The following is a 26,803-nucleotide window of genomic DNA, read 5'->3' as shown; positions in this document are numbered from 1 at the left end:
TAAATGTAAAATGCAAAACTATAAAACTCCTAGAAGATAACATAGGAGAAAAATATAGATAATCTTGGGTTTGGCAATGAGCTTTTAGTTACAACACCAAAGGTATGATCCATGAAAGAAACAACTGGTAAGTTGGACTTCATTAAAATTAAATTTTTCTGCTCTGTGGAAGACACTATCAAGAAAATGAAAATTGAAATCATAGATTGGGAGAAAATATTTACAAAAAAAACCACCATATCTAATAAAGGACTATTACCCAAAATATACAAAGAATCCTTAAATCTCAACAGTAAGAAAACAAACAACTTGATTTAAAAAATTGAGCCAAAGACCTTAACAGACTCCTCACCAAAGAAGATTTACAGATGACAAATAAGTAAATGAAAAGATACTCCAAATCCTATGTAAAAATGCAAATTAAAACAACAATGAGGTACCACTCGTTACACCAAATAAGTGCCAGATATACCTATTACAATGGCCAAAATCCAGAACACTGACACCACCATATGCTGACAAAGAGCAAGAGGAACTCTCATTCATTGCTGGTAGGAATGCAAAATGGTACAGCCACTTTTGAAGGGAGTTTGCTGTTGTCTTACAAAAGTAAATATACTCTTACTATAGGATCCAACAGTTGCATTCCTCTGTATTTAGCCAAAGGAGTTGAAAACTTATGTTCACAAAAAAACCTGCACATGGATGTTTATATTATATCAGCCTTTGTCATAATTGCCAAAACTTGGAAGCAACCAAGATGTCCTTCATTTGGTGATGGGTAAATAAACTGGTACATCCAAACAATAGAATATTATTCAGCACTTAAAAGAAATGAGCTACGTCACCATGAAAAGACATGGAGGAAACTTAAACGCATATCACTAAATTAAAGAAGCCAGTCTGAAAAGGTTACATAATATATGATTCCAGCTATATGACATTCTGGAAAAGGCAAACTATGGAGACAGTAAAAAGATCAGTGGTTACAAGGGCTTAAGGAGGAGAGAGAGAGAGATGAATAAGTATAGGCAAAGCATAGAAAATTTTTAGGACAGTGAAACTACTTTATATGATACTATAATGGTGGATATATGTCATTATAAATTTGTCCAAACCAATAAAATGTACAACATCAAGAGTGAACGCTAATGTAAACTATCGCCTCTAGGTGATAATATTGTGTGATGTAGGTACATAAGTTTTAACAAATGTACCACTCCATCATGGGATGTTGATAACAGGGAAGGCAATGTATGTATGGGGACAGGAAGTATAGGAGAAGTCTGTAACTTCCCCTCAATTTTGCTGTGAAGCTAAACTGCTCTTAAAAAATAGTCTATTAAAAAATTACATGAGGTGAGTTATGAACATAGGAGAAATCCCAAATTTCACACCACAAAGTTACTTTTTCATAGATTAGCAACTTATTGTATGAATATATATGGAACATTAAAGTTAAATTTCTTGGGGGACCTTCAAGATGGTGGAGGAGTAAGACGTGGAAATCACCTTCCTCCCCACAAATACATCAAAAATACATCTACATGTGGAGCAATTCCTACAGAACACCTACTGAACCCTGGCAGAAGACCTCAGACTTCCCAAAAAGCAAGAAACTCCCAACGTACCTGGGTAGGGCAAAAAAATAAGAAAAAACAGAGACAAAAGAATAGGAAGGGTACCTGCACCTCTGGGAGGGAGCTGTGAAGGAGGAAAAGTTTCCACACACTAGGAAGCCCCCTCAGTGGCGGAGACGGAGAGTAGGCAGGGGGGAAGCTTCGGAGCCATGGAGGACAGCGCAGAAACAGGGATGCAGAGGACAAAGCGGAGAGATTCCCGCACAGAGGATTGGTGCCAGCCAGCACTGACCAGCCTGACAGGATTGTCTGCTCACCTGCCGGGGCGGGTGGAGGCTGAGAGCTGAGGCTCGGGCTTCGGCGGTTGGATCCCAGGGAGAGGACTGGGATTGGCTGCATGAACACAGCCTGAAGGGGCTAGTGCGTACAGGAGGGTGCGTCCAGCTACCCAGGAGGGCGTCCGGGAAAAAGTCTGGACCTGCCTAAGAGGCAAGAGACCATTGTTTCAAGGTGCGTGGGGAGAGGGGCTTCAGAGCACCGCCTAAACGAGCTCCAGAGATGGGTGCAAGCCGTGGCTATCAGTGCAGACACCAGAGACAGGCATGAGACGCTAAGGCTGCTACTGCAGCCACCAAGAATCCTGTGTGCAAGCACAGGTCACTATCCACACCTCCCCTCACAGGACCCTGTGCAACCCGCCACCACCAGGGTCCTGTGATCCAGGGGCAACCTCCCTGGGAGAACAAATGGCACGCCTCACGCTGTTGCAACATCACACCAGCCTCTACCACCACAGGCTAACCCCACATTCTGTATCCCTCCCTACCCTTGGCCTGAGTGAGCCAGAGCCCCCTAATCAGCTGCTACTTTAACCCCATCCTGTCTGGGCGAAAAACAGACGCCAGAGGGTGACCTACATGCAGAGGCGGGGCCAGACCCAAACCTGAACCCCAGGAGCTGTGCAAACAAAGAAGAGAAAGGGAACTTTCTCCCAGCAGCCTCAGGAGCAGCGGATTAAATCTCCACAATCAACTTGAGGTACCTGCATCTGTGGAATACCTGAATACACAACGAATCATCCCAAAATTGAGGCGGTGGACTTTGGGAGCAACTGTAGACTTGGGGTTTGCTTTCTGCATCTAATTTTTCTCTGGTTTTATGTTTATCTTAGTTTAGCATTTAGAGCCCATTATCATTGCTAGATTTGTTTATTGACTTGGTTGCTCTCTTCCTTTTTATATATATATATGTGTGTGTGTGTGTGTGTGTGTGTGTGTGTGTGTGTGTGTGTGTGTGTGTGTATTTTCCTTTTTCTCTTTCTGTGAATGTGTAGGTGCATGCTTCTTTGGGTGATTTTCTCTGTACAGCTTTGCTTTTACCATTTGTCCTAGAGTTCTGTCTGTCCGTTTTTTTTTTTTTTTAGTATAGTTTTTAGCGCTTGTTATCATTGGTGGATTTGTTTTTTGGATCGGTTGCTCTCTTCTTTCCTTCCTTTTCTTTTATTACATTTTTATTTTTTGGTTTTAAAAAATATTTTCCTTATTTTTTATTTTAATAACTTTATTTAATTTTTTTCTGCCTTTCGTTCTCTTTTTTCTCCCTTTTCTTCTGAGCCATGTAGCTGACAAGGTCTTGGTGCTCCGGCCGGATGTCAGGCCTGAGCCTCTGAAGTGGGAGAGCTGACTTCAGGACATTGGCCACCAGAGACCTCCCAGCCCCACATAATATCAAATGGCGAAAGCTCTCCCAGAGATCTCCATCTCAATGCTAAGACCCAGCTCTACTCAACGACCAGCAAGCTACAGTGCTAGACACCCTATGCCGAAAAACTAGCAAGAGAGGAACACAACTCCACGCATTAGCAGGGAGGCTGCCTAAAATCATAAGTTCACAGAAACCCCAAAACACACCAACAGACACGGCCCTGCCCACCAGAAAGACAACATCCAGCCTCATCCACCAGAACACAGGCACCAGTCCCCTCCACCAGAAAGCCTACATAAGCCACTGAACCAACCTTACCCACTAGGAGCAGACACCAAAAACAACGGGAACTACAAACCTGCAGCCTGTGAAAAGGAGACCCCAAATGTAGTAAGTTAAGCAAAATGAGAAGACAGAGAAATTCACAGCAGATGAAGGAGCAACGTAAAAACCCACCACAGCAAACAATTGAAGAGGAAATAGGCAGTCTACCTGAAAAAGAATTCAGAGTAATGATAGTAAAGATGATCCAAAATCTTCAAAATAGAATGGAGAAAATACAAGAAACATTTAACAAGGACCTAGAAGAACTAAAGAGCAAATAAACAATAATGAACAACACAATAAATGAAATTGAAAATTCTCTAGAAGGAATCAATAGCAGAAAAACTGAAGCAGAAGAACGGATAAGTGACTTGAAAGATAAAAGAGTGGAAATAACTACCGCAGAACAAAATAAAGAAAAAATAATGAAAAGAATTGAGGACAGTATCACAGACCTCTGGGACAACAGTAAACGCACGAACATTCGAATTATAGGGGTCCCAGAAGAAGAAGAGAAAAAGAAAGGGACTGAGAAAATATTTGAAGAGATTATAGTTGAAAGCTTCCCTAATATGGTAAAGGAAATAGTCAATCAAGTCCAGGAAGCGCAGAGTCCCATACAGGATAAATCCAAGGAGAAACACACCAAGACACATATTACTCAAACTATCAAAAATTAAATAAAAAGAAAAAATACTAAAAGAAGCAAGGGAAAATCAACAAATAACATACAAGGGAATCTCCATAAGGTTAACAGCTGATCTTTCAGCCGAAACTCTGCAAGCCAGAAGGGAGTGGCAGGACATATTTAAAGTGATGAAAGGGAAAAACCTACAACCAAGATTACTCTACCCAGCAAGGACCTCATTCAGATTTGACGGAGAAATTAAAACCTTTACAGACAAGCAAAAGTTAAGAGAGTTCAGCACCACCAAACCAGCTTTACAACAAATGCTAAAGGAACTTCTCTAGGCAGGAAAAACAAGACAAGGAAAAGACCTACAATAACAAACTCAAAACAATTAAGAAAGTGGTAATGGGAACATACATGTCGAGGATTACCTTAAATGTAAATGGATTAAATGCTCCAATCAAAAGACACAGACTGCCTGAATGGATACTAAAACAAGACCCGTATATATGCTGTCTACAAGAGACCCACTTCAGACCTAGGGACACATACAGACTGAAAGTGAGGGGATGGAAAAAGTTATTCCATGCAAATGGAAATCAAAAGAAAGCTGGAGTAGCAATTCTCATATCAGACAAAATAGTCTTTAAAATAAAGACTATTACAAGAGACAAAGACGGACGCTACATAATGATCAAGGGATCAATCCAAGAAGAAGAAATAACAATTGTAAATATCTATGCACCCAATCATAGGAGCACCTCAATACATAAGGCAAATGCTAACAGCCATAAAAGGGGAAATTGACAGTAACACAATAATAGAAGGGTACTTTAACACCCCACTTTCACCAATAGATAGATCATCCAAAATGAAAAAAATGAAACACAAGCTTTAAATGATACATTAAACAAGATGGACTTAGTTGATACTTACAGGACATTCCATCCAAAAACAACAAAATACACTTTCTTCTCAGGTGCTCATGGAACATTCTCCAGGATAGATCATATCTTGGGTCACAAATCAAGCCCTGGTAAATTTAAGAAAATTGAAATCGTATCAAGTATCTTTTCCGACCACAACGCTATGAGACTAAATATCAATTACAGGAAGAAAACTGCAAAACATACAAACATATGGAGGCTAAACAATACGCTACTAAATAACCAAGAGATCACTGAAGAAATCAAAGAGGAAATGAAAAAATACCTAGAAACAAATGACAATGAAAACATGATGACCCAAAACCTATGGGATGCAACGAAAGCACAAAAGCAGTTCTAAGAGGGAAGTTTATAGCGATACAATACTACCTCAACAAACAAGAAACATCTCAAACAAACAACCTAACCTTACACCTAAAACATTTAGAGAAAGAAGAACAAAAAACCCCCAAAGTTAGCAGAAGGAAAGAAATCATAAAGATCAGATCAGAAATAAATGAAAAGGAAATGAAGGAAACGATAGCAAAGATCAATAATACTAAAAGCTGGTTCTTTGAGAAGATTAAAAAAATTAATAAACCATTAGCCGTACTACTCATCCAGCAAAAAAGGGAGAAGACTCAAATGAAGAGAATTAGAATTGAAAAAGGAGAAGTAACAACTGACACTAGAAATACAAAGGATCATGAGAGATTACTACAAGCAACTGTATGCCAGTAAAATGGACAACCTGGAGGAAATGGACAAAGGCTTAAAAAAACACAGCCTTCCGAGACTGAACCAGGAAGAAAGAGGAAATATAAACAGACCAATCACAAGCAATGAAATTGAAACTGTGATTAAAAATCTTCCAACACACAAAAGCCCAGGACCAGATGGCTTCACAGGCGAATTCTTATCAAGTATTTAGAGAAGAGCTAACACCTATCCTTCTCAAACTCTTCCAAAATATCGCAGAGGGAGGAACATTCCCAAACTCATTCTACGAGGCCACCATCACCCTGATACCAAAACCAGACAAAGTTGTCACACAGAAGGAAAACTGCAGGCCAATATCACTGATGAACATAGATGCAAAAATCCTCAACAAAATACTAGCAAACAGAATCCAACACCACATTAAAAGGATCATACACCATGATCAAGTGGGGTTTATCCCAGGAATGCAAGGATTCTTCAATATACACAAATCAATCAATGTGTTACACCATATTAACAAATTGAAGGAGAAAAACCTTATCATCATCTCAATAGATTCAGAAAAAGCTTTCGACAGAATTCAACATCCATTTGTTAAAAACGCTCCAGAAAGTAAGCATAGAGGGAACTTACCTCAACATAATAAAGGCCATATATGACAAACCCACAGCCAACATTGTTCTCAATGGTGAAAAACTGAAAGCATTTCCACTAACATCAGGAAGAAGACAGGGTTGCCCACTCTCACCACTATTATTCAACATAGTTTTGGAAGTTTTAGCCACAGCAGTCAGAGAAGAAAAAGAAATAAAAGGAATCCTAATTGGAAAAGAAGAATGAAAAATGTCACTATTTGCAGATGACATGATACTATACATAGAGGATGCTAAAGATGTTACCAGAAAACTACTAGAGCTAATCAATGAATTTGGTAAAGTAGTAGGATCCAAAATTAGTGCACAGAAATCTCTTGCATTCCTATACTCTAAGGATGAAAAATCTGAAAGAGAAATTAAGGAAACACTCCCATTTACCACTGCAGCAAAAAGAATAAAATACCTAGGAATAAACCTACATAAGGAGACAAAAGACCTGTATGCAGAAAACTATAAGACACTGATGAAAAAAATTAAAGATGATACAAACAGATGGAGAGATATACCATGTTCTTGGATTGGAAGAATCAACATTGTGAAAATGACTCTACTACCGCAAGCAATCTACAGATTGAATGCAATCCCTATTAAAGTACCAATGGCATTTTTCACAAAACTAGAGCAAAAAATTTCACAATTTGTATGGAAACACAAAAGACCCCGAATAGCCAACGCAATCTTGAGAAAGGAAAACGGAGCTGGAGGACTTAGGCTCCCTGACTTCAGACTATAGTACAAAGCTACAGTAATGAAGGCAGTATGGTACTGGCACAAAAACAGAAGTATGGATCAATGGAACAGGATAGAATGCCCAGAGATAAACCCACGTACATATGGTCACCTTATCTTTGATAAAGATAATCTACAGTGGAGAAACAACAGCCTCTTCAATAAATGGTCCGGGGAAAACTGGACAGCTACATGTAAAAGAATGAAACTACAACACTCCCTAACACCATACACAAAAATAAACTCAAAATGGATTAAAGACCTAAATGTAAGGACAGACACTGTAAAACTCTTAGTGGAAAATATAAGCAGAACACTCTATGACATAGATCACAGCAAGATCATTTTTGACCCACCTCCTAGAGGAATGGTAATAAAAACAGAAATAAACAAATGGGACCTAATGAAACTTAAAAGCTTTTGCACAGCAAAGCAAACCATAAACAAGACGAAAAGACAACCCTGAGAATGGGAGAAAATATTTGCAAACGAAGCAGCTGACGAATGATTAATCTCCAAAATATACAAGCAGCTCATGCACCTCAATATCAAAGAACAAACAACCCAATCCAAAAATGGGCAGAAGACCTAAATAGACATTTCTCCAAAGAAGATGTACAGCTTGCCAACAAGTACATAAAAGAATGCTCAACATCACTCATCATTAGAGAAATGCAAATCAAAACTACAATGAGGTATCACCTCAGACGAGTCAGAATGGCCATCATCAAAAAATCTAGAAGCAATAAACGCTGGAGAGGGTGTGGAGAAAAGGGAACCCTCTTGCACTGTTGGTGGGAATGTAAATTGATACAGCCACTATGGAGAACAGTATGGAGTTTCCTTAAAAAACTAAAAATAGAATTACCATATGACCCAGCAATCTCACTACTGGGCACATACCCTGAGGAAACCATAATTCAAAAATTCATGTACCACAATGTTCATTGCAACACTATTTACAATAGCCAGGACATGGAAGCAACCTAAGTGTCCATTGACAGATGAGTGGATAATGAAGATGTGGCACATATATACAATGGAGTATTACTCAGCCATAAAAAGAAACAAAATTGAGTTATTTGTAGTGAGGTGAATGAACCTAGAGATTGTCATACAGAGTGAAGTAAGTCAGAAAGAGAAAAATTAGTACCATATGCTAACACATATATATGGAATCTAAAAAATAAAAGAATCATGGTTCTGAAGAACCTAGGGTCAGGACAGGAATAAAGATGCAGCCGTAGAGAGTGGACTTGAGGACATGGGGAGCGGGAAGGGTAAGTTTGAAGTGAGAGAGTTGCATGAACATATATACACTACCAGTTGTAAAATAGGTAGCTACTGGGAAGCAGCCACATAGCACAGGGGGATCAGCTCAGTGCTCTATGTCCACCTAGAGGGGTGGGATAGGGAGCGTGGGAGGGAAACGCAAGAGGGAGGAGATATGGGGATATATGTATATGTATAGCTGATTCACTTTGTTATACATCAGAAACTAACACGCCACTGTAAAGCAATTACACTCCAATAAAGATGTTAAAAAAAAAAAAAGTTACATATCTTATACACTAACAGTTCTATCTTAATAAAAGATAAATTTAGATTAATAATCTTATTTACAACATAGGTTTAAAGATCTTCATTATAATCAGAGTTCATTAATTTGGGGTCATAACTTAGAAGCTTATTTTGAACTTTAAAAACATGCTGTTATATAGTATTTCTGTAAAATAAAGTTATGATAAAGATAATTGAATATTAGCAGTGTACTGTCAACAAAGCAGGTTCATCCAGAGCGTAATAGTAGAAAATAACCACACCCATTCTCAAAAATACATAGAGAAAAACAAATAGCTGTGAAGAGCCAGTCGTTATAATGATTGTTCTTAGTTTCAGTCTCATTTGCAAAATTTTAAATTTTATTGAGTATTGATATGCTTGTTTGATTTTACTGATTAAAACCTTTCGAGTCAGAAATGTTTTATGTTCATGTTAATAAAATATTTTTACTATGTCCACTGGCTGCTTATAAGTTTTGCAAAAGAAAATTAACTGTTCTAGAATTTATATACCCATGCATCTTTTAGGCCATAGGTTATCCTGTGGTGTTGTGTCACTGTCTAGTTCTATGTTACCTTTTAAAATATGTGGTAAGAGTATATGAAAAGGAAAACTGTAATATGAGAAAGGGGTCTCATTTATTTTTTCTCCCCAGAATCCCTCAGCCTCTATTTTCTATCTAGTATGTTTACTTAGAACTCCTTGGCATTCTATGCCAGAGGTGATCTCTGAAATCCTGAGATAGGTAGTTCTTTGATGATTTGAGTTTTTTGTTTGTTTTTTTTCCCTAATAATCAGTATGGTCCTGCTATACAAATAAGGGTAAGTGTGGTATTCTTAATTATGAACATATCATTTTCCTTTTCTATTTTTCCCCATTTTTCTTAAGGTTTTACAAATATATTTATTTACAACATGATTTGAATTTATAGGAGTGTGCTGAAAAACAAGGCCAAATTGAACGAGCCATTAGGGAGAAAAAAGCAGTGGAAGAAGAACTAGAAAAGGTAAAGAGAAAAAGGAAAAAATAACTACCTAAAACCCAACTGCAAGTATTCAACATTACTGTCTGCTTTCATCATACTATCTACTAGCAACCCCTATATTATAAGTATTCTCCTGGTGAGTGCTTTTATTTGCTTGGAATATTTTCAGAATCTGCGTTTAAGTACTGGTATTGCCTGTATACATTTCTTAACAAGAGTGGCCACATTATTTGAACTTTTTACTTAAAAGTATAAATTTTACAAAGTAACTGTATTCCTTGCTTAGACCTCATCCCAATATTAAATTTTATTTTGTCTTCTCTTTTTAAATTTTCTGCCAACTCTTATTGGGTGTAGGCCATCTATAAATATAAAAAGTATATATAATCAAAAAAATTATAAATTGCTATGATTTTTACCTTTTTAAAAATACAGATTTTTAATCATAGTTAGGAAAGAATATTTACCCCAGTGACATTTGAGAAAGAATATTGCAAGAAGTCTATAGTTTGAAATTTATTTCTTACTTAGATAACTTTTTTTATTTAGCAGTAAATATCCCACTCTTTTAAAATACCTTGGGGAGAAAAAGAGCTAAATTTGATTCAGCAAATCAAATTGTGTTTTAGGTGCTGCATTAGGAACTTTCATAGAGAGGTTAAGTAATTTACCCAATGTTAAAAAAATAGTAAATGGTAGAGTCAGAGTTTGATTTTCAAAGAAGAGCTATATGTGTTATAAAAAACATGTGTTATATCTGTATTATTGACATAAAAAGATTATGACAACATCAGATAATAAAAGAGTAATTTACAAAGGAGAATATAGTATATAATCCCATTTGTGGGGGAAGAAAAAAGAAATATACATATTATGTTCAGGGTAGGCCATTCATGGTCACCACTCCTACAAGGTTGATCCCTTCTGAGTTTCCCTCTGTTATGGAATAGGAATAGGTCCCATTTAGATTGGACCTGCCATCAGGGTTTGAGATGAATATTTTTAATATAACATGGCATACGTTAAGGAATAGGCTTTATTGGGGAAATGTAAAACCTACAAGGCTAAAGGCAACAGGTAAAGAAAAGTCACAGCTTTCTCTTCTCCCACTGTTCCACAGACAAGTATGCTATAGTCAAAATACTGCTAGTCCTGCAGTATAGGTCTGTATTTTAGTAGCAGGACATTGACATTTTGATACTCTGTCTTTTTGTAGAGCAGGAGTGACAAAGCAGTCTTGTCAGTGGGAGAAGATACAGGTTACTTGGCCAAGCATTCTGGATTGGAGGGTACTTGTGTGTAGGGTGTGTCTGAAAATGTGAACTGCCTAGCACCTGGAGACCTTGCAGTTCATGGGATGCTACTGCCTCTCTGTCATAGGTGGAAGCCCAGTCTCACAGGAAGCAGAGCTTGAATACAACCACTTCTGCTAGGGAAGGGGAAACCCCCATTTCAGCTAGATCATTGTCTGGTTAACCTAGAGTGAGATTCTGGACTCACCTTCAGATAGTTCTACTCATTGCACCACAGTATGTGTCTGTACTTTTGAATATTGCAATACAGAATTGTCTTAAAAGTGTTCATCAAAGAATCAAAGCAGTTGTCTCCAAGTGGTAACATTTAGAGTATTTTTTTAATTTCAGCTATTTTATATTTCTTTCTAACATTTATTAAAACTATTTGAATAGTACAATGAGCCTGAATAATTTCAAAAAATAAGCAATTACTTTATATGTCAGTTTTCAGCATTTTATTTTGTAAATATGAAACAACCAAAATTAATTATTGATATATTTTAATGTTATAATGGGACAGATGAACACATGATCATGAGTTTTTATTTCTCATCATTTATTTCAGTTTCTAAACTGTATAATTTCTTAAGATAATTTCCTTGTGCAGAGTAGTATACATATAAGCCTCTTCTGCAGATTTACCTTGAAGGCAGAATAAATGAAAATGATTACAGAAAACTAGAAGAAATGCACCAAAGATGCCTGGTTGCAGAGCGTTCAAAAGATGATCTTCAGCTAAGACTTAAGACAGCAGAAAATAAAATCAAACAACTTGAAATAAAGTAAGTTATTCTTTTGGATTTTCAGAATTCATACAATTTTTGACAGATTTTTTATTTTTTATAGGACTCATAATTATATCTTATGTTGAAAAAAGACTTTTTAGCACCGAATAGAATTTTTTTTCAAGATTATTTTTGAAAACTAATTTCTTCAGGAAGAAAAGATACAATGCTGTACCATTTTATTTTAAGTTTCTTGTTTCTGGCAGTTAAATAGGATGTTCATAAGATCACTTTTTTCATACTAACTATGCAGCTATTACAGCAGTCTGCTTATATTTATTGCTTATATATTCAGTTTAGAGGTATTGAATATTCAGTAATAATCCATCATTTGTATTTATTACATTGTCTATTAAAATGATAAATTTATAATCTGGCCTATCCATTCTGAATATTTCTCTACCTTTTCCCCCCAGAGTATTACTTATTATAGTAAAACTTACTTAAGTTGCATGAAGTTTCGATCTCTGTTATAGAATATGTTTAATAGGTATTTTAAAAATAAAGAGGAATGATATCAGCAGTATGGCAGAATAGGAGGTCCCCAGCCCATGTCTCTCCACAGAAACAAATATTTGGCAGGCATCCATAGACAAAAATGCCTTTGTGGGAGCACTGGAATCCAGGTAGGAGGTTGCAAAGCCTTAGTGGAGCCCAAAAATGAGGAGGCAGGCCTGCACACCAGTGGCAGGCCCTCCAACTGTGGTCCCACCTATGAACCCAAAGCAGCCCCATCTTCCTGTGGATTTGGCTCCAGCCCTCCTTGCCCGATCCCGCACCTAGCCCCTTCCCAAGGAACCCTTATAGGTACTCTCAGTAATAGGTCTGCCAACCTCAAACCTGACTGTGTCCCCCAAAGCATTCCCATTACCCAGCTCCAGTTCCACTCTCCTGCAGCCCAAACATAATGCTGCCCACCCGGGAACCAGCCCAGTAACCTCACGGGAGCACTAATGGACCCACTGGAAGCCACACCTGACTGTGCCCCTGGTAACAAGTCTGCCAGTGATGGACCAGACTGCACACCCAACAAAAGCCACAAGACATGGATCCAGCCCTGTTCTACCACAGTTTGAGGCAGTCTTACATGGCCAGGGATTCACCCAAGGGACCCAGCAGAAGCCACTCCTGTAGATGCCCCCATTACAGGCCTCAGACCTGACTATGATCCCTGAAGCAGTCTGTGACCCAGCTCTAGTCCCACCCTACCACAGTCCAGAAGCAGTTCTGCCTGCCCATAGGCCAGCCCAGTGAACATGGCAGGAGCACTTTAGAATCCTAACAGACACAACACCTGACTGCACCCCTGGTTACAGGTCTGCCAGCCATGGACCTGGCAACAGCCACATGACATGGTTTCAGTCCCGCTTAGCTGTGATCCCAGAGGCAGTCCCATCAGTCCTGAGACAAGACAGGAGAAGGTCTTTAGCTGCCAAAACCAGTCTAAAGACTGGAAGAGGAGTCTGCTCCTTCAAATGCACAGATAGCAACAAAGAATCAAGCAAATATGACACCACCAAAGAAAACTAATAAGACTCTAGTAATCCACCCAAAACAAATGGAGATCCATTTGTTGACAAAAAATTAAAAATAACTGTCTTAAGGAAACTTAATGAACACAGATGGTCAACTACATGAAATCAGGAGAACAATACATGAACAAAATGAGAAGTTTAACAAAGAAATTGAAACCATAAAAGAACCAATCAGAAATCCTGGAGCTGAAGAATACAGCGATTGAACTGAAAAATTCAACAGAGAGCTTTATCAGCAGACTTGGTCATGCAGAAGAAAAATCAGCAAACTCGAAGATTGGTCATTTGAAATCATGCAATGAGAAGAAAAGAAAAAAGAATGAAAAAAGAGGGAAGAAAACCTACATGATTTATGGGACATCTTGAAGTGAATCAGTATCCACATTATGAAAATCCTGGAAGGAGCAAAGAATGAGAAAGGGGTAGAAAGTTTATTTAAAGAAATAATAACAGAAAACTTCCCAAATCTGGGGAGAGTAATGAACATCCAGATCCATGATGACCAAAGAACAACAAATAGAATGAACATCAAGAGCTTCATTTGATACATTATAATCAAAATGTCAAAAGTCAAAGAAAAAAAGAGAATTTGAAAACAGGAAGAGAAAAGGGACTCATCACATACAAGGGACTCCTTCAACCCCTGCATAAAACTATCAATGGATTTCTCAGAAGAAATCTTGCAGGCCAAGAGAGAGTGGCTTAATATATTCAAAGTGCTGAAAGAAAAAACTGGGAACCAAGAATACTATACTCAGCAAAGCTCTCCATCAGAAACAAAGTAGAGATAAAAACTTTCCCAGAAAAAAAGAGATCAAAAGGAAGTTCATCACACTAGACTTATTGTACAAGAAATAATAAAGGGCGTTTTTCAAGTTGAAATGAAAGGGCACTGATTAGCAACTTAAAAACATGAAAGTATAAACCTTTAGTTGTAAAGATAAGTATATAGTCAAATTCAGAATACTCCTAACACTGTAATGGTGGTACATAATCACTTTTAACTCTAGTATAGAAGCTAAAAGATAAAAAAATTTTTGAATAACAGTAGGTACAATAATGTGTTAATGGATATACAATATAAAAAGATGTAAATTATACATCAGTAACATAAAATGTGAGAGAGCAGAGAAGTAAAATTGTAGAGATTTTTATGTGATTGAAGTTAAGTTGTTACCAGGTTAAAATAGACTAACTCTAAGATGTTTCATGTAAGCCTCATGCCAATCACAAAGAAAAAATGTGTAATAGGTACACAAACGATAAGGGAATGAAAGCATAGTACAAAAATCAACAAGAAGACAACAAAATGGTAATAAAGGAACCAAGGAACTACAAAACAGACAACAATTAACAAAATGGCAATAGTTATGTCCTTACCTATTAATAATGACTTTTAATGTAAGTGGATTAAATTCTCCAATGAAAATACATAGAGAGGCTCAATGGATTAAAAATCAAGTTCCAGCTATACACTGCCTACCAGGGACTGATTTTAAATATGAGGAAACACATAGACTAAAAGTTACAGGACTGCAAAAGATAGTCCATGCAAATGGGTACCCAAAAGATAGCAGGGTGTCTTATATCAGACAAAGTAGACTTTAAGTAAAAAACTATCACAAGACCAAAGATGCTCATTTTATAATGATAAAAGGGTTAATTTGTCAAGAGAAAATAACAATCATAACACTATATGCACTCAACATCAGAGCACCTAAGTATAATAAAGCAAATATTAACAACTGAAGGGAGAAATAGAGGGCAAACAATGATACTAAGGAACCTCAATACCTCACTTTCAGCAATAGGTAGATCATCCAGACAGAAAATCAATAAGAAGACAGCACATTTGGGCAATGCTAAAGAACAAATAGACCTAACAACGTTCTATACAACAGCAACACAGTACACATTCTTCTCAAGCATGCACAGAACATTCTCCAGAATAGATCATATGATAGGCCACAATGTAAGTCTTACCAAATTTAAGAAGACTGAAATTATATCAAGTATCTTTTCCAACCACAATGGTATGAAACTGAAATGCAGTAACAGGAGAAAAAGTGAAAAATTAACAAATAGGTGGAAATTAAATATCACACTCCTGAGCGACCAGTGGGTCAAAGAAGAAATCAAACAGGAAATCAATAAATATCTTGAGACAAACAAAAATAGAAACAAAATATACCAAACTTATGAGATGCAGTAAAACCAGTTCTTAACAGAAAGTTTACAGTGATAAATGCCCTACATTAAGAAAAAAAAGATCTCAAATAAACAACCCAACTTTACACCTTAAGGAACTAGAAAAAGAAGAAAAAACTAAGCCCAAAGTTAGGAGAAGGAAGGAAATGACAAAGATTAGAGCAGAAATAGAGAATTTTTTTAAAAAATAGAAAAGATCAACCAAACTAAGACTTGGTGTTTTAAAAAGATAAACAAAATTGACAACCCTGTAACTAGACTAAGAAAAAAAGAGAGAAAACTCAATAAATAAAAATCAGAAATAAAAGAGGGCACATTACCACTGATACCACACAAATATAAAGGACCATAGGAGACTACCATGAACAATGATATGCCAACAAGTTGGACAACCATGAAGAAATGGATAAATTACTAGAAACATACAACCATATGAGAAATAGAAAATCTGAACAGACCAGTTACTCTTAAGGAGACTGAATCAGTAATCAAAAACCTCCTTGGATTTTTGAAACATTCAGAACCAGATGGCTTCACTGATGAATTCTACCAAACATTTAAAGAAGATTTAATGCCAATCCTTCTTAAACTCTTTCATAAAATTGAAAAAGAGAGAACATTTCCAAACTCATTTTACGAGGCCAACATTACTCTGATACCAAAGCAAGACAAAGATACTATAAGAAAATAAAATTACAGGCTAATATCCCTGATGAACATAAATGCAAAAATCCTAAAAAAAAAAAAAACTCAAGAGTGTATTAAAAGGATCATAGTGGGATTAAAACCTAGGATGCAAGGATGCTTTTGACATACACAGATCAATAAATGTGATGCAACACCACATTAAAGAATGAGGGATAAAATTCGTATGATCATTTCAATAGATACAGAAAAAGCATTTCACAAAATATAATTCGTAATAAAAACTCTCAACAAATTAGATGTAGAAGAAGTGTTCCTCAACATAGTAAAGGCCATATATAACAAGCCCACAACTAATGTCATACCCTGTGGTGAAAAGCTGAAAGTTTTTTTTTAAAGATCGTGAAAAAGACAGGAGTGCCCACTCTTGCTGCTTCTATTCAACATAGTATGTCTTAGAGAAATTAGACAAGAAGAAAATATAAAATGTATCTAAATTGGAAGAGAAGTAAAATTGTCTTTGTTTACAGATGACATGATCCCATATATTGAAAACTGGAGACTCAACCACAAAGCCATTAGAACAAATACATGAATTTACTAACAACAAACTATATGAAAAAGAAATTAACAATTCCATTTACAATACCACCAAAAAGAATAAAATGCTTAGAATGAATTTATAACCAAGGAAGTGAAAAACCTGTACACTGAAAACTAAAAAACATTGAGGAAGTAAGTTGACAAAGTCACAAATAAATATAAAGATGTGTTTATAAACTGAACGAAGCAATAACATTAAAATGTCCATACTACACAAAGCCATCTATAGATTCAATAAAATCCCTATCAAATTTCCAATGGTGTTTTCACAGAAATAGAAAAAAGTCCTAAAATTCATAATGAACCTCAAAAGACTCTGAATAGCCAAAGCAGTCTGGAGCAAGAACAAAAAACTGGATGCATCACACTTCCTGATTTCAAAATATATTACAAAGCTTTAGTAATCAAAACAGTACAATACTGGCATAAAACAGATGTATAGATTATGGCACAGAGTAGAGAGTGCAGAAATAAATACACACATTGGTAGTCACTGGATCTTTGACAGGGGTGCCAAGAACACACGTGGAGAAAGGATAGTCTGTTCAATAAATGGTGCTGGGAAAACTGGATATCCACATGTAGAAGAAAAATTGGACCCTTATGTCACACCATGTACAAAAATAAGGTCATAATGGATTAAAGGCTTAAATGTATGTTCTGAAACTATAAAATTACCAGAAGAAAACATAGGGAAAAAGCTTCTTGACGTTGGTCTTGGCAGCGGTTTTTTTGAATATGACCCCACAAGTACAGGTAACAAAAGCAAAAATAGACCAGTGGAATTACATCAAACTAAGAACTTTCTGCATAGCAAAGAAAACAGTCAACAGAGTGAAGAGACAACCTATGAAATAGGAAAAAATGTTTGCCAATAATACATCTGATATGGAGTTAATTTCCAAAATATGTAATAAACTTAACAACTCAATAGCAAAAAAAAAAAAAGAAAAAAGAAAAAAACACATAAATTGAGCAAAGGACCTGAACAGATTTTTCCCAGAAGAAGACATAGACATCCAATAGATATATCAAAAGGTACTCATCATCACTTATTATCAGGGAAATGCAAATCAAACCCACAGTGAGGTATTACCTCACACCTGTTAGGATGGCTGTTGTCAAAAAGACAAAAGATAACAAGTGTTGGCAAGAATGTGGAGAAGGGAGAACCCTTCTACGCTGTTGGTGAGAATGTAGATTAGTACAGCCACTATGGAAAACAGTATGGAGGTGCCTCAAAAAATTAAAAATAGAACTGCCATATGATCCAACAATCCTATTTCTGGGTATAGATCCAAAGGCAACAAAATCATTGTTTCAAAGAGATATCCACACTCCCATGTTCATTGCAGTCAGCATTATTGACAATAACCAAGATATGGAAACAACCTAAGTGTCTGTTGACAGAAGAATGGATAAAGGAAAGGTGGTGTATGTGTGTGTGTATGTGTACATATGGGGATGGATATATATATATTTTTTTTTTTCTCTAAGAATCTCCTCCTTTCTCTATTTTTTCTTATAAGTAATTTGTTGAAAAACTGGGTTGTTAGTATTGTAGAGTTTCTTCTACCTACATGCATATATGTGGTGTCATTTACCTTATTTCCTGCCCCATGCAGTTCCTAAAAACTAATAACTAAATCAAGAGACTTGATCTGATTCAGCTTTCACTTTTTTTGTAAGAATGCTTCATAAATGGTAATATTTTGGACTCCTGTTTGGAAGCACATAATGTGTCGTTGTTTTTGATCTCAGCATCTTTCTGACTTGAGCATTTTTTGAGGATCATTGCCTAGATCCATCATTTCATTAGGAATCAGCCAAGGTTGAGATACGAAAGAAGGGGCTACAAGTATTATGGGGGTAAAGGACCTTATATATTCCCTGTGACACCTATTGACCAGGGAATGTTCACAGTATTTGATTATCTGGGATTGAAAAGATGGAAATTTTAAAAGATAGGAATAAAAATTAGCAGTATATTGAAACAAGATACATGTCTGGAGGTTGTGTCACTCAATAATCCATTGTTGAGAAAGTTCAAGAAATATAACCTATTTAACCTGTGATAAAACAAGAAGTTTATACAACTAGAAGTTTATAAAAACCATTTCTAAGACATGTAACAGGAAAATATGAATTGGGTCTTATTATAGTTCATAATTTATTGTAGTCAGCTAATGTCTTCCTACAGAGTTGATTGATAATGAAAGGAGTTTTGACTATTACTTACTCCACCTTCCTCACCATTAGCTTTAGTTTGTCCCCTTGAAGTCCTCTTTACACAGTGATTCTCAGTGTTAGTAAAAATTTGAAAGAGGTTTCACATTGACTTTCTAGGTGAGTGGTAACAGTTCAGCTTATCTATTCTTAGTTAAGATTGCTTAAATTGAACGTATTTGCCTGGTGTAACGTAACATTGTGAAACCACATAGCTTAAGTTTATAGTGAGGAGAAATGGCTCAGAACAAAGAAAACAGGTCTACAGTATAAAATATAGACAGACTTCTTGACTTCTATTACAGATCATTAAGTTTAAAGATTCCTTTTGTTTTGTTTTTTTATTCAGTTCCTCGGAAGAGATATCACGTTGCCAAGAAATGATTCAGAAACTTCAAAATGTATTGGAGTCTGAGAGAGAGAACTGTGGATTTGTCAGTGAACAAAGGCTGAAACTTCAGCAGGAAAATGAGCAGTTACAGAAACAGACTGAGGATTTAAGAAAGATTGCTCTCGAGGCTCAAAAAAAAGCCAAATTAAAGGTATTTTCAAAACTACTTAGAATTAAATGTATACTTGTGATAATCAAAATATAGAGAATATTCAGAGACCTAGTAAAACATTTTTAAGGTCTTTTTGGTTTTTTTTTTTTTGCCTTCTCATCAGATAGCACTAAATCATAATGCAGAGTGTTAGCCAGTCTTTTCTTTATTGTAGAACTTGGCAAGCATACTTGAAAATGATTGCTTTCACTATTCACACACACAAAAATTCTTTTCCAACCATGAAATGCACTGATATTCCTGCCAAAGCAATTTAAGCAGTGCTAGCAAAACTATAGATTAGATAACTTTACGGATTGCCGTCCTCTCTTTTCCCTCCATAATAGCGTCTCGAAAATAGAACTCTTAAAACTAGCTGTATAGTGGATGGTACGTCAGTATGATCTGAGAACCCCTCATAGGTAGTCTAAAAATTCCTTGACAGGAAGAAAGCAAGGGACAAAAATCTCCTCTGGAAGAAAATTCCCTTTTATTTTCTCTCTCCTTCCCCCCTTCTTTACTCTAATGCTTACATGGTTTGGCAATAGGAACATGATAACCTGTTTGAGGGAGCTTCAAGCGCAGGTATCACCATCAACATGTTGCTTGCCTTTCCGCATTCCTTGTGACTTTTGTAAAAAGTGGCATTAACTCTTTATGATAAAGCTCTGTATTTTCCAGTTTCATAGTAAGGATATGGGGTGGTAACATTAGTGTTTCACTTTTTTCTTGTTATTATGAGCTCTCATAAGAACTCACATTCCAACCTAATTCATATCAGTGTATATTTATTGGATACCTCCTTTTGCAAGTATCAGACACTGTGGTTATTTAGAAAAGCTTTAACTCTGAAAAAGAGACCCTTACATATCATGCAAAAAAGCTTGTGCTTTGTGCTTTAGACTGTGGGAAATCTTTGAAAAACAAAGGGGCAAAGTCACACTACCAGACATCAAGACTTGATAGAAAGGTATAGTAATTAAGATAGTGTGTAATCTATATAAGAATAATCGACCTGATCAATGGAACAAAATAAAGTCCAGGAACAAACCCACTTTTCATAATCACCTCATTTATAACAAAGGCACCATGGAAGTTCAATAGGGAAAGAATTATCTTTATGACAGATAATGCTAGATCTTTACAATAAATCATGCTACAATAATAATAGATCAACTGGGTCCATATTTTAAAAATAAACCTTGACCCCTATATCACACCATACATTTAAATTAATTTGAGCTGCCATGTAGACCTAAATGTGAAATATTAAATGATGGAACTTAAGGAGAAAATCTTCATGACCTTAAGAAAGAATTTCTTAAACAGCACAGAGAACTGATTATAATGAAAAGATGGATGAATTGGATTTCATTAAAATTAAGATTTTTAAGTCATCAAAAGAGACACCATTGAGAGAGTGAAAAGTGGAAGAAAGAATTTATAATACATACAACCAAAAAAAAAAAAAGGATTCATTTCTAGAATATAAAAACTTTCACCAATTAATAAGGAAATAATTAATAAGGAAAAAACGTTTAACAATCAGGAGAAAACAGACACCCCATTTCCAAAAATGGGCAAAAGAATTAAATAGACGCTTTATAAAAGAGAATATATGAAAAAATGTTCAACTTCATTATATGTCTGGGAAATATAATTAAACCTATAATGAGGTACTACTGCATAGCTACCAGAATGGCTAAGATTTTAAAACTGACAATATCAAGTGTTGACAAAGTTGTAAAACAACTGGTACTTTCATGTTATTTTGGGGAATGTAAATTGGTACAACCACCATTTGGCAGTATGTTTTAAAGCTGGACATACATGCATACTATGCCAAATAATAATAATACTGGCTACATACCCAACAGGTATGAGTGCTTGTGTTCATCAAAACATGTATATAAGAATATCCATAGAAGTTTTAATCATATCAAACCCTGAAAATAACTTAAATGTCCATCAACATGAGATGATATAAATAAATTGTGGTGTGTTCATGTACGGGAATAGAAGAAAAAAATGAACTATGTCTATAAGCAATGGTGGGTGAGTCTCACAGACATAAATTTGGACAAAGAAGCCAGACATAAAAAAGCTTATAGTCTATTAATTTCATTATATGAAAGTGAAGAATGGGCATAATTGCCTATAAGGATGGGATCAGAATAATGGTCACATTTTAGGTGGGTGAATATTGATTAGAAGGGCATGTGAGAGAGCCTCCTGCGGTACCTAAATCTGGGTGGTGACTCTGGTATGTCAGTATACATGTAAAAGTTGGTTGTATCCTTAAGATTCATGTACTTCATTGTAAGAGAGAGAGAAATAAATCTTGGCAGAGAAAAAGTGGGTAGGATTATAGATAGAACAAAAGTGGCTATGAGTTTGATGATTATGGAAGCTGGGTGATCAGCGTATAGAGATTCATTCTAATAGTCTTTCTATTTTGTGTATGCTTGAAAGTTTCCACACTGAAACATTTACATAATTAAAAAAAGTCAATGTACTTCGGTGAAAAAATGTTAAATCTTCTTCTTATATTTTAAATTTCATATGGATTAATAACTAAAAACTATTAATGATGAATTTCCCCACTTGATACTGCACCTGTTCTATCTTTAACCGTTCAGGATAGTAACTGATGTTTCTTGGAAAACAAAAAGATGACAGAAAGCTTATCTACCAAAAATGCTCCCTTTGTGCCAAGTCTGCATCTAGCTTAAGAGAAGAATCATTGGTAAATAAGGGACAAAAGTTCTGAACTAACTAGATAGCTGTAAATTCTATTTTATGGAGGAGGGCTGTCAGATAAATTGCTCCTTTGTAGCGGATTCCTTCTTTGACAACATAGGAATCTAGTGCTACACTTTGCGGCTTTTCTCCCCCTTGAAAAAGAGTGTGATCTTTCATAGATAAACTGAAAGGAGCCAAAAAGATCAAGACAGTTGGATGTTGAGAGGTCAGTTGGCTGAGAACCTTAACAACTTATTATGTGAAGTTTTCATTTGATCTTAAATCCACTGCTGTCCTTTCCACCCCAGCTTTCTCTTTTCCTAACTCCTCCTCCCTTCTTTCTGAAAAGGATCTCCATATCTCTGTGGTCTGAATACCCCTCATAAAAATATAAAATTAGGAAATGGATAGTTTTTAGCAATCTTGTCTACTTTTGAGTAGTTTTCTGCAGAGGAAGGACACAGAAGAAGGGAAGAAGACCATAAATCCTTTTTTCCAACCCAACATTCTGAATTGAATCGTTAGTAGGACTTTTGTTGTTATAGAAGACATGGTTGTTTTGGTCCTTATCCTTCCAACATCAGCGTAGACCTGTCCAGTTTAACAATCGGAATTGCATCAGCTGAAGTATCTGGGGTTTGTTTGAAGACTAAATTTTGATACCAGAAAGCTATCATTTATTCAGTCTACAGATATGTTTTGACATCCTTACTATGATTCAGGTGCTGAAAATGTAATAGTAAACAAAAAAGACATGGTCCCCATCCTTAAAAACTTATTTGCATGGAGGTGGGAAAACTTTAAATGTATCTTTGCAAACTAATAAATGCCCTTTAGGAAAAACGTAGGGCACTATGAGAGCTTTTTCTAGATAGATGGTAAGAGAATTTCCCTGTAGGATCAATAATTGAGCTGAATTCCAAAAGTTGACTAGAGATAACTAAGATAAGCAGGAGGGGAAAGATTATTCCAGGAAAAGGGAACAACATGTGAAAAGACCCAAGAATGAGAAAGCATTGTGGCAGAAACAAAGGAAGAGAAGGGAATAGTAGCATAATACAAGCTTGTAGAATTAGAGACAGGTTATCATGAAGGACCTTGAAAAAGGCTTGTCAAACTGCAAATAGATTTTCCAAGTGGAAGAAATGGAGAGTTAAGTAGGCAGGAAGAGTGCTAAAGCTATATAGATGCATAGATCAGTTTTTAATACATGTGTGAGAGAGACAGAGACAGAATTAAATACTTCCACTTAAGATATCAGAACCATGGCTTCTCCAGAGAAAATGGAGATTGAGGCAGGGAAGGATATTCAATTCTAAATTTGTAGAATTCAGTAATTCAAAAATGGTTTAAATCGAGCAGGAGTCACGGAGCCTCAGGAGGCCTGCACAGCAGTAATATAATACACAATTAATAAATCCAAAGTTGTTTTTTCCAGTGCCAGTGTTTATAAAGTCAAATTTCTACTTGGGTACCATTTGAGAAAACAAATTTAAGAGTTTTAGGAAGATGTTGCATTTAGCAAGGGTAGTGAGGACAGGATGTTTGCAATTTTCCCCCATGAGCCGTGGGTTTAGCTGTTGTTGAGTTTTCTTTGGTGTTTTTGAATTGGTAAAATCGAGTTCCTTATTCATTCTTTTTTGAGTTTAAAAGCAGCCATATTTAATCAATCACTAGAAGTCATTCCAGCTGTGACCATTTTTAAAGCACATTAGGGTATCACAAGATAGGTATTCTTTATGATATTTCTTTAGTGTAGCAAGATAAAGATGGCCTGAGAGTGCACCAAAGAAATTGTTCTTGTAACTATTTCCTCAGTTGCCCCAAGTATGGTAATAGGTAGTTAGTTTCATTCTAGCTGCATACAAAAGCAGACAGTTCACTACATACACTGGGTACTTTAGGTCATTAGGGTTAATTCTCTCCCTGAACCCAGCTGAGAAAGCTTTTAGGGTATCCAAAGAGCATTTATTTGTATGTTCATTCTGCATTAAGGTATTTTTACTATAATGACATAAATAACCTAGAAATAACTGAAGACATTTCCATATGAGTTTCTGAAAATCACTGTAGTGTTTTCCTGAAAAACAAAATACATTGTTTATTTATACTGTAACTGAAGTGGTAGAGGAATTCCTGCCCTTTGAAAGACAATCTGAACTTTAGTATGTAAGTCAAAAGTGACTTGAGGAGCTTCTAAAATGAGCTTCTCATGAGCACATCAGAGTGCTGGGAGGATGGCATACTTGGAGAGGGCGTGGAAGCTCCGCACTCCCCCTACATCCATACCTTGCTCGGTGTGTCTCTTCTATTTGACTGTGCGGGAGTTGTATCCTTTATAATAAACCAAGGAACACTTCTTGTGTTTTAAAAACGTAAATGGCTTCCGTTTAAACCCAACTCTCAGTTACTGAGAGCATGAATATTTTCTATGGATTCTGGCAACAAAAGTAAAAGTAGATGATGAGAGCAGCTTTATTTCAGATAGTATACTTTTTTCCTACTGGCATTTAAGGTGTTGGGGAAAGTGGTGAAAAATTTGTAGTCCATCATAATTCTGGTTTCATTAAACTTATGTTATAAAATAGGATAAATCTTCATCTGTGATGGAGACAAATTATAAACTTAATTTTTGTATAAGTTTCTCATCCAAATATTTCTATGCCGCAAACACAAAAAATGATTCCTTTTGTATATATCATTGATCATGATATCTCCTAGAAAAACAGAAAAGAAAAAATACTGTGTTCATTTTATTCCTTAGATCAGTACGATGGAGCATGAATTTTCAATAAAGGAACATGGGTTTGAAGTTCAGTTAAGAGAGATGGAAGACAGTAATCGAAATTCCACGGTTGAACTGAGGCATCTCTTAGCAACTCAGCAGAAGGCAGCCTGTAGGTGGAAAGAAGAAATGAAGAAACTCACTGAGAGTGCGGAAATTAGAATCAGTAGTCTAAAGTAAGTCCACTATTAATTGTTTGATACATTTAACAGAAGAAATTATTTATCTTTTAGTTTAATGTTCTTGCCATAATCTTTTTTGTAAAAATGTATAAATCTGGGCCTTGTACTTATATATTTTATTCAGCAAATATTTATTAAACTACTATGAAAAATATTAAGCATTATAAACCAAACTAATACTGTTTGTTTTATAAATTTTATGCATACTTCAGAAAATACAATGATTTTTGTTGGACATAGCAGTTTAGAATCTTAATACTATTTGTATATAGATACAGCATAGTAATGTTCTGTAGTTGCAACAAAATCTATTTGGCTGCAAAGCCTAAAATATTTGTTCTCTGGCCCTTTAAGAATTTGCTGACCCATGCAGAAAGAACTTGAACATTTATGACGAACGAAATGGGAAGCTATGAAGGGCTTTTAGCAAAATGATATAATCAGGGTTAAATGTTCGACAGATCATTTTGACTGCTGTGTGACGAACAGACTGGAGAGGGTCAAGGGTAGAAGAAGAGAGAAGGCAAACCAGTACTATAATAATCCAAGTAAAAAATGATGGTAACTTGGATTAAGTTTTGAAGGACTGAAAATCATTTTTTTTTAAAGTTTGCTTTGGGCCGTGTTAAGTATGAGCCACCTAAAAGACATTTAAGTCAGAATATCAACTTGTTAGTTGGATACATAAGTTTGGAGTTCAGGAAAAATATTGCAACAGGAGCTGTATATTTGGAAATCATTAACATACACATGATTTTTAAAGTCATGGAATGAGAAGGTATAGAAACGAAGTCTGGATAGGGAAATTAAGCTATCCGAGGACTAAGTTCTGAAAATTAGTTTGGAGAGATGAAAATTCCACTGAGACTGAGAAAAAATATCGAGGCAAACAAGAATCAGGACAGAATGGTTAAAAAAAAAAAATTCAAAAAGAGTAAGTGATAAAAATAGGTGATGTTTACATTTTACAGATAAACTGAGACTGAGGGAGGTTAAGGAACTTGTTCAAGGTCACATAGCTAATGAAGTGACAGATCCTGGTTTCAAATTTAGGCAGCTCGTGTGAAGACAATACAGTCCTAACCATTAAGGTTTGTGGGGGTTTTTTGCATTTTATTATTTTTTTAATTGAAGAATATTTGCTGTACAATATTATATGTTACAGGTGTACAATATAGTGATTCACAATATTTAAAGGTTTTATTTAATTTATATAATAGTTATAAAATATTGGCTATTTTCCCTGTGTTGTACAATATATCCTTTTGCTTATTTTATACCTAATAGTTTGCAACTCTTAATCCACTACCCCTGTACTGACCCTCCCCCCCTTCCCTCTCCCCACTGGTTACCACTAGTTTGTTTTCTATATCTGTGAGCCTGCTTCTTTTTTGTTATATTCACTAGTTTCTTTTTTATGGCTGAGTAGTATTCCA

The 26,803-nt window shown here is 35.9% G+C and overlaps 1 protein-coding gene across 2 annotated transcripts in view; it reads left to right on the top strand.

Annotated features, from left to right (window-relative positions):
• SCLT1 (sodium channel and clathrin linker 1) overlaps nucleotides 1-26,803 on the top strand; it is a 249,843-nt gene that overhangs the window by 153,224 nt on the left and 69,816 nt on the right. For both annotated transcript variants that reach the window (XM_036853901.1, XM_036853902.1), the window contains exons 15-18: nucleotides 9,766-9,840; nucleotides 11,751-11,896; nucleotides 19,466-19,658; nucleotides 25,165-25,361. In XM_036853901.1, coding sequence (XP_036709796.1) covers nucleotides 9,766-9,840; nucleotides 11,751-11,896; nucleotides 19,466-19,658; nucleotides 25,165-25,361 — 611 coding nt within the window. The remainder of the gene's footprint in view (nucleotides 1-9,765; nucleotides 9,841-11,750; nucleotides 11,897-19,465; nucleotides 19,659-25,164; nucleotides 25,362-26,803) is intronic.

This window comes from Balaenoptera musculus, chromosome 5 (genome assembly GCF_009873245.2).
Source record: "Balaenoptera musculus isolate JJ_BM4_2016_0621 chromosome 5, mBalMus1.pri.v3, whole genome shotgun sequence".
NCBI classification, from domain to species: domain Eukaryota; kingdom Metazoa; phylum Chordata; class Mammalia; order Artiodactyla; family Balaenopteridae; genus Balaenoptera; species Balaenoptera musculus.
Note: the sequence above shows the minus strand (reverse complement) of the source record. Positions and strands in the feature narration are given on the sequence as shown.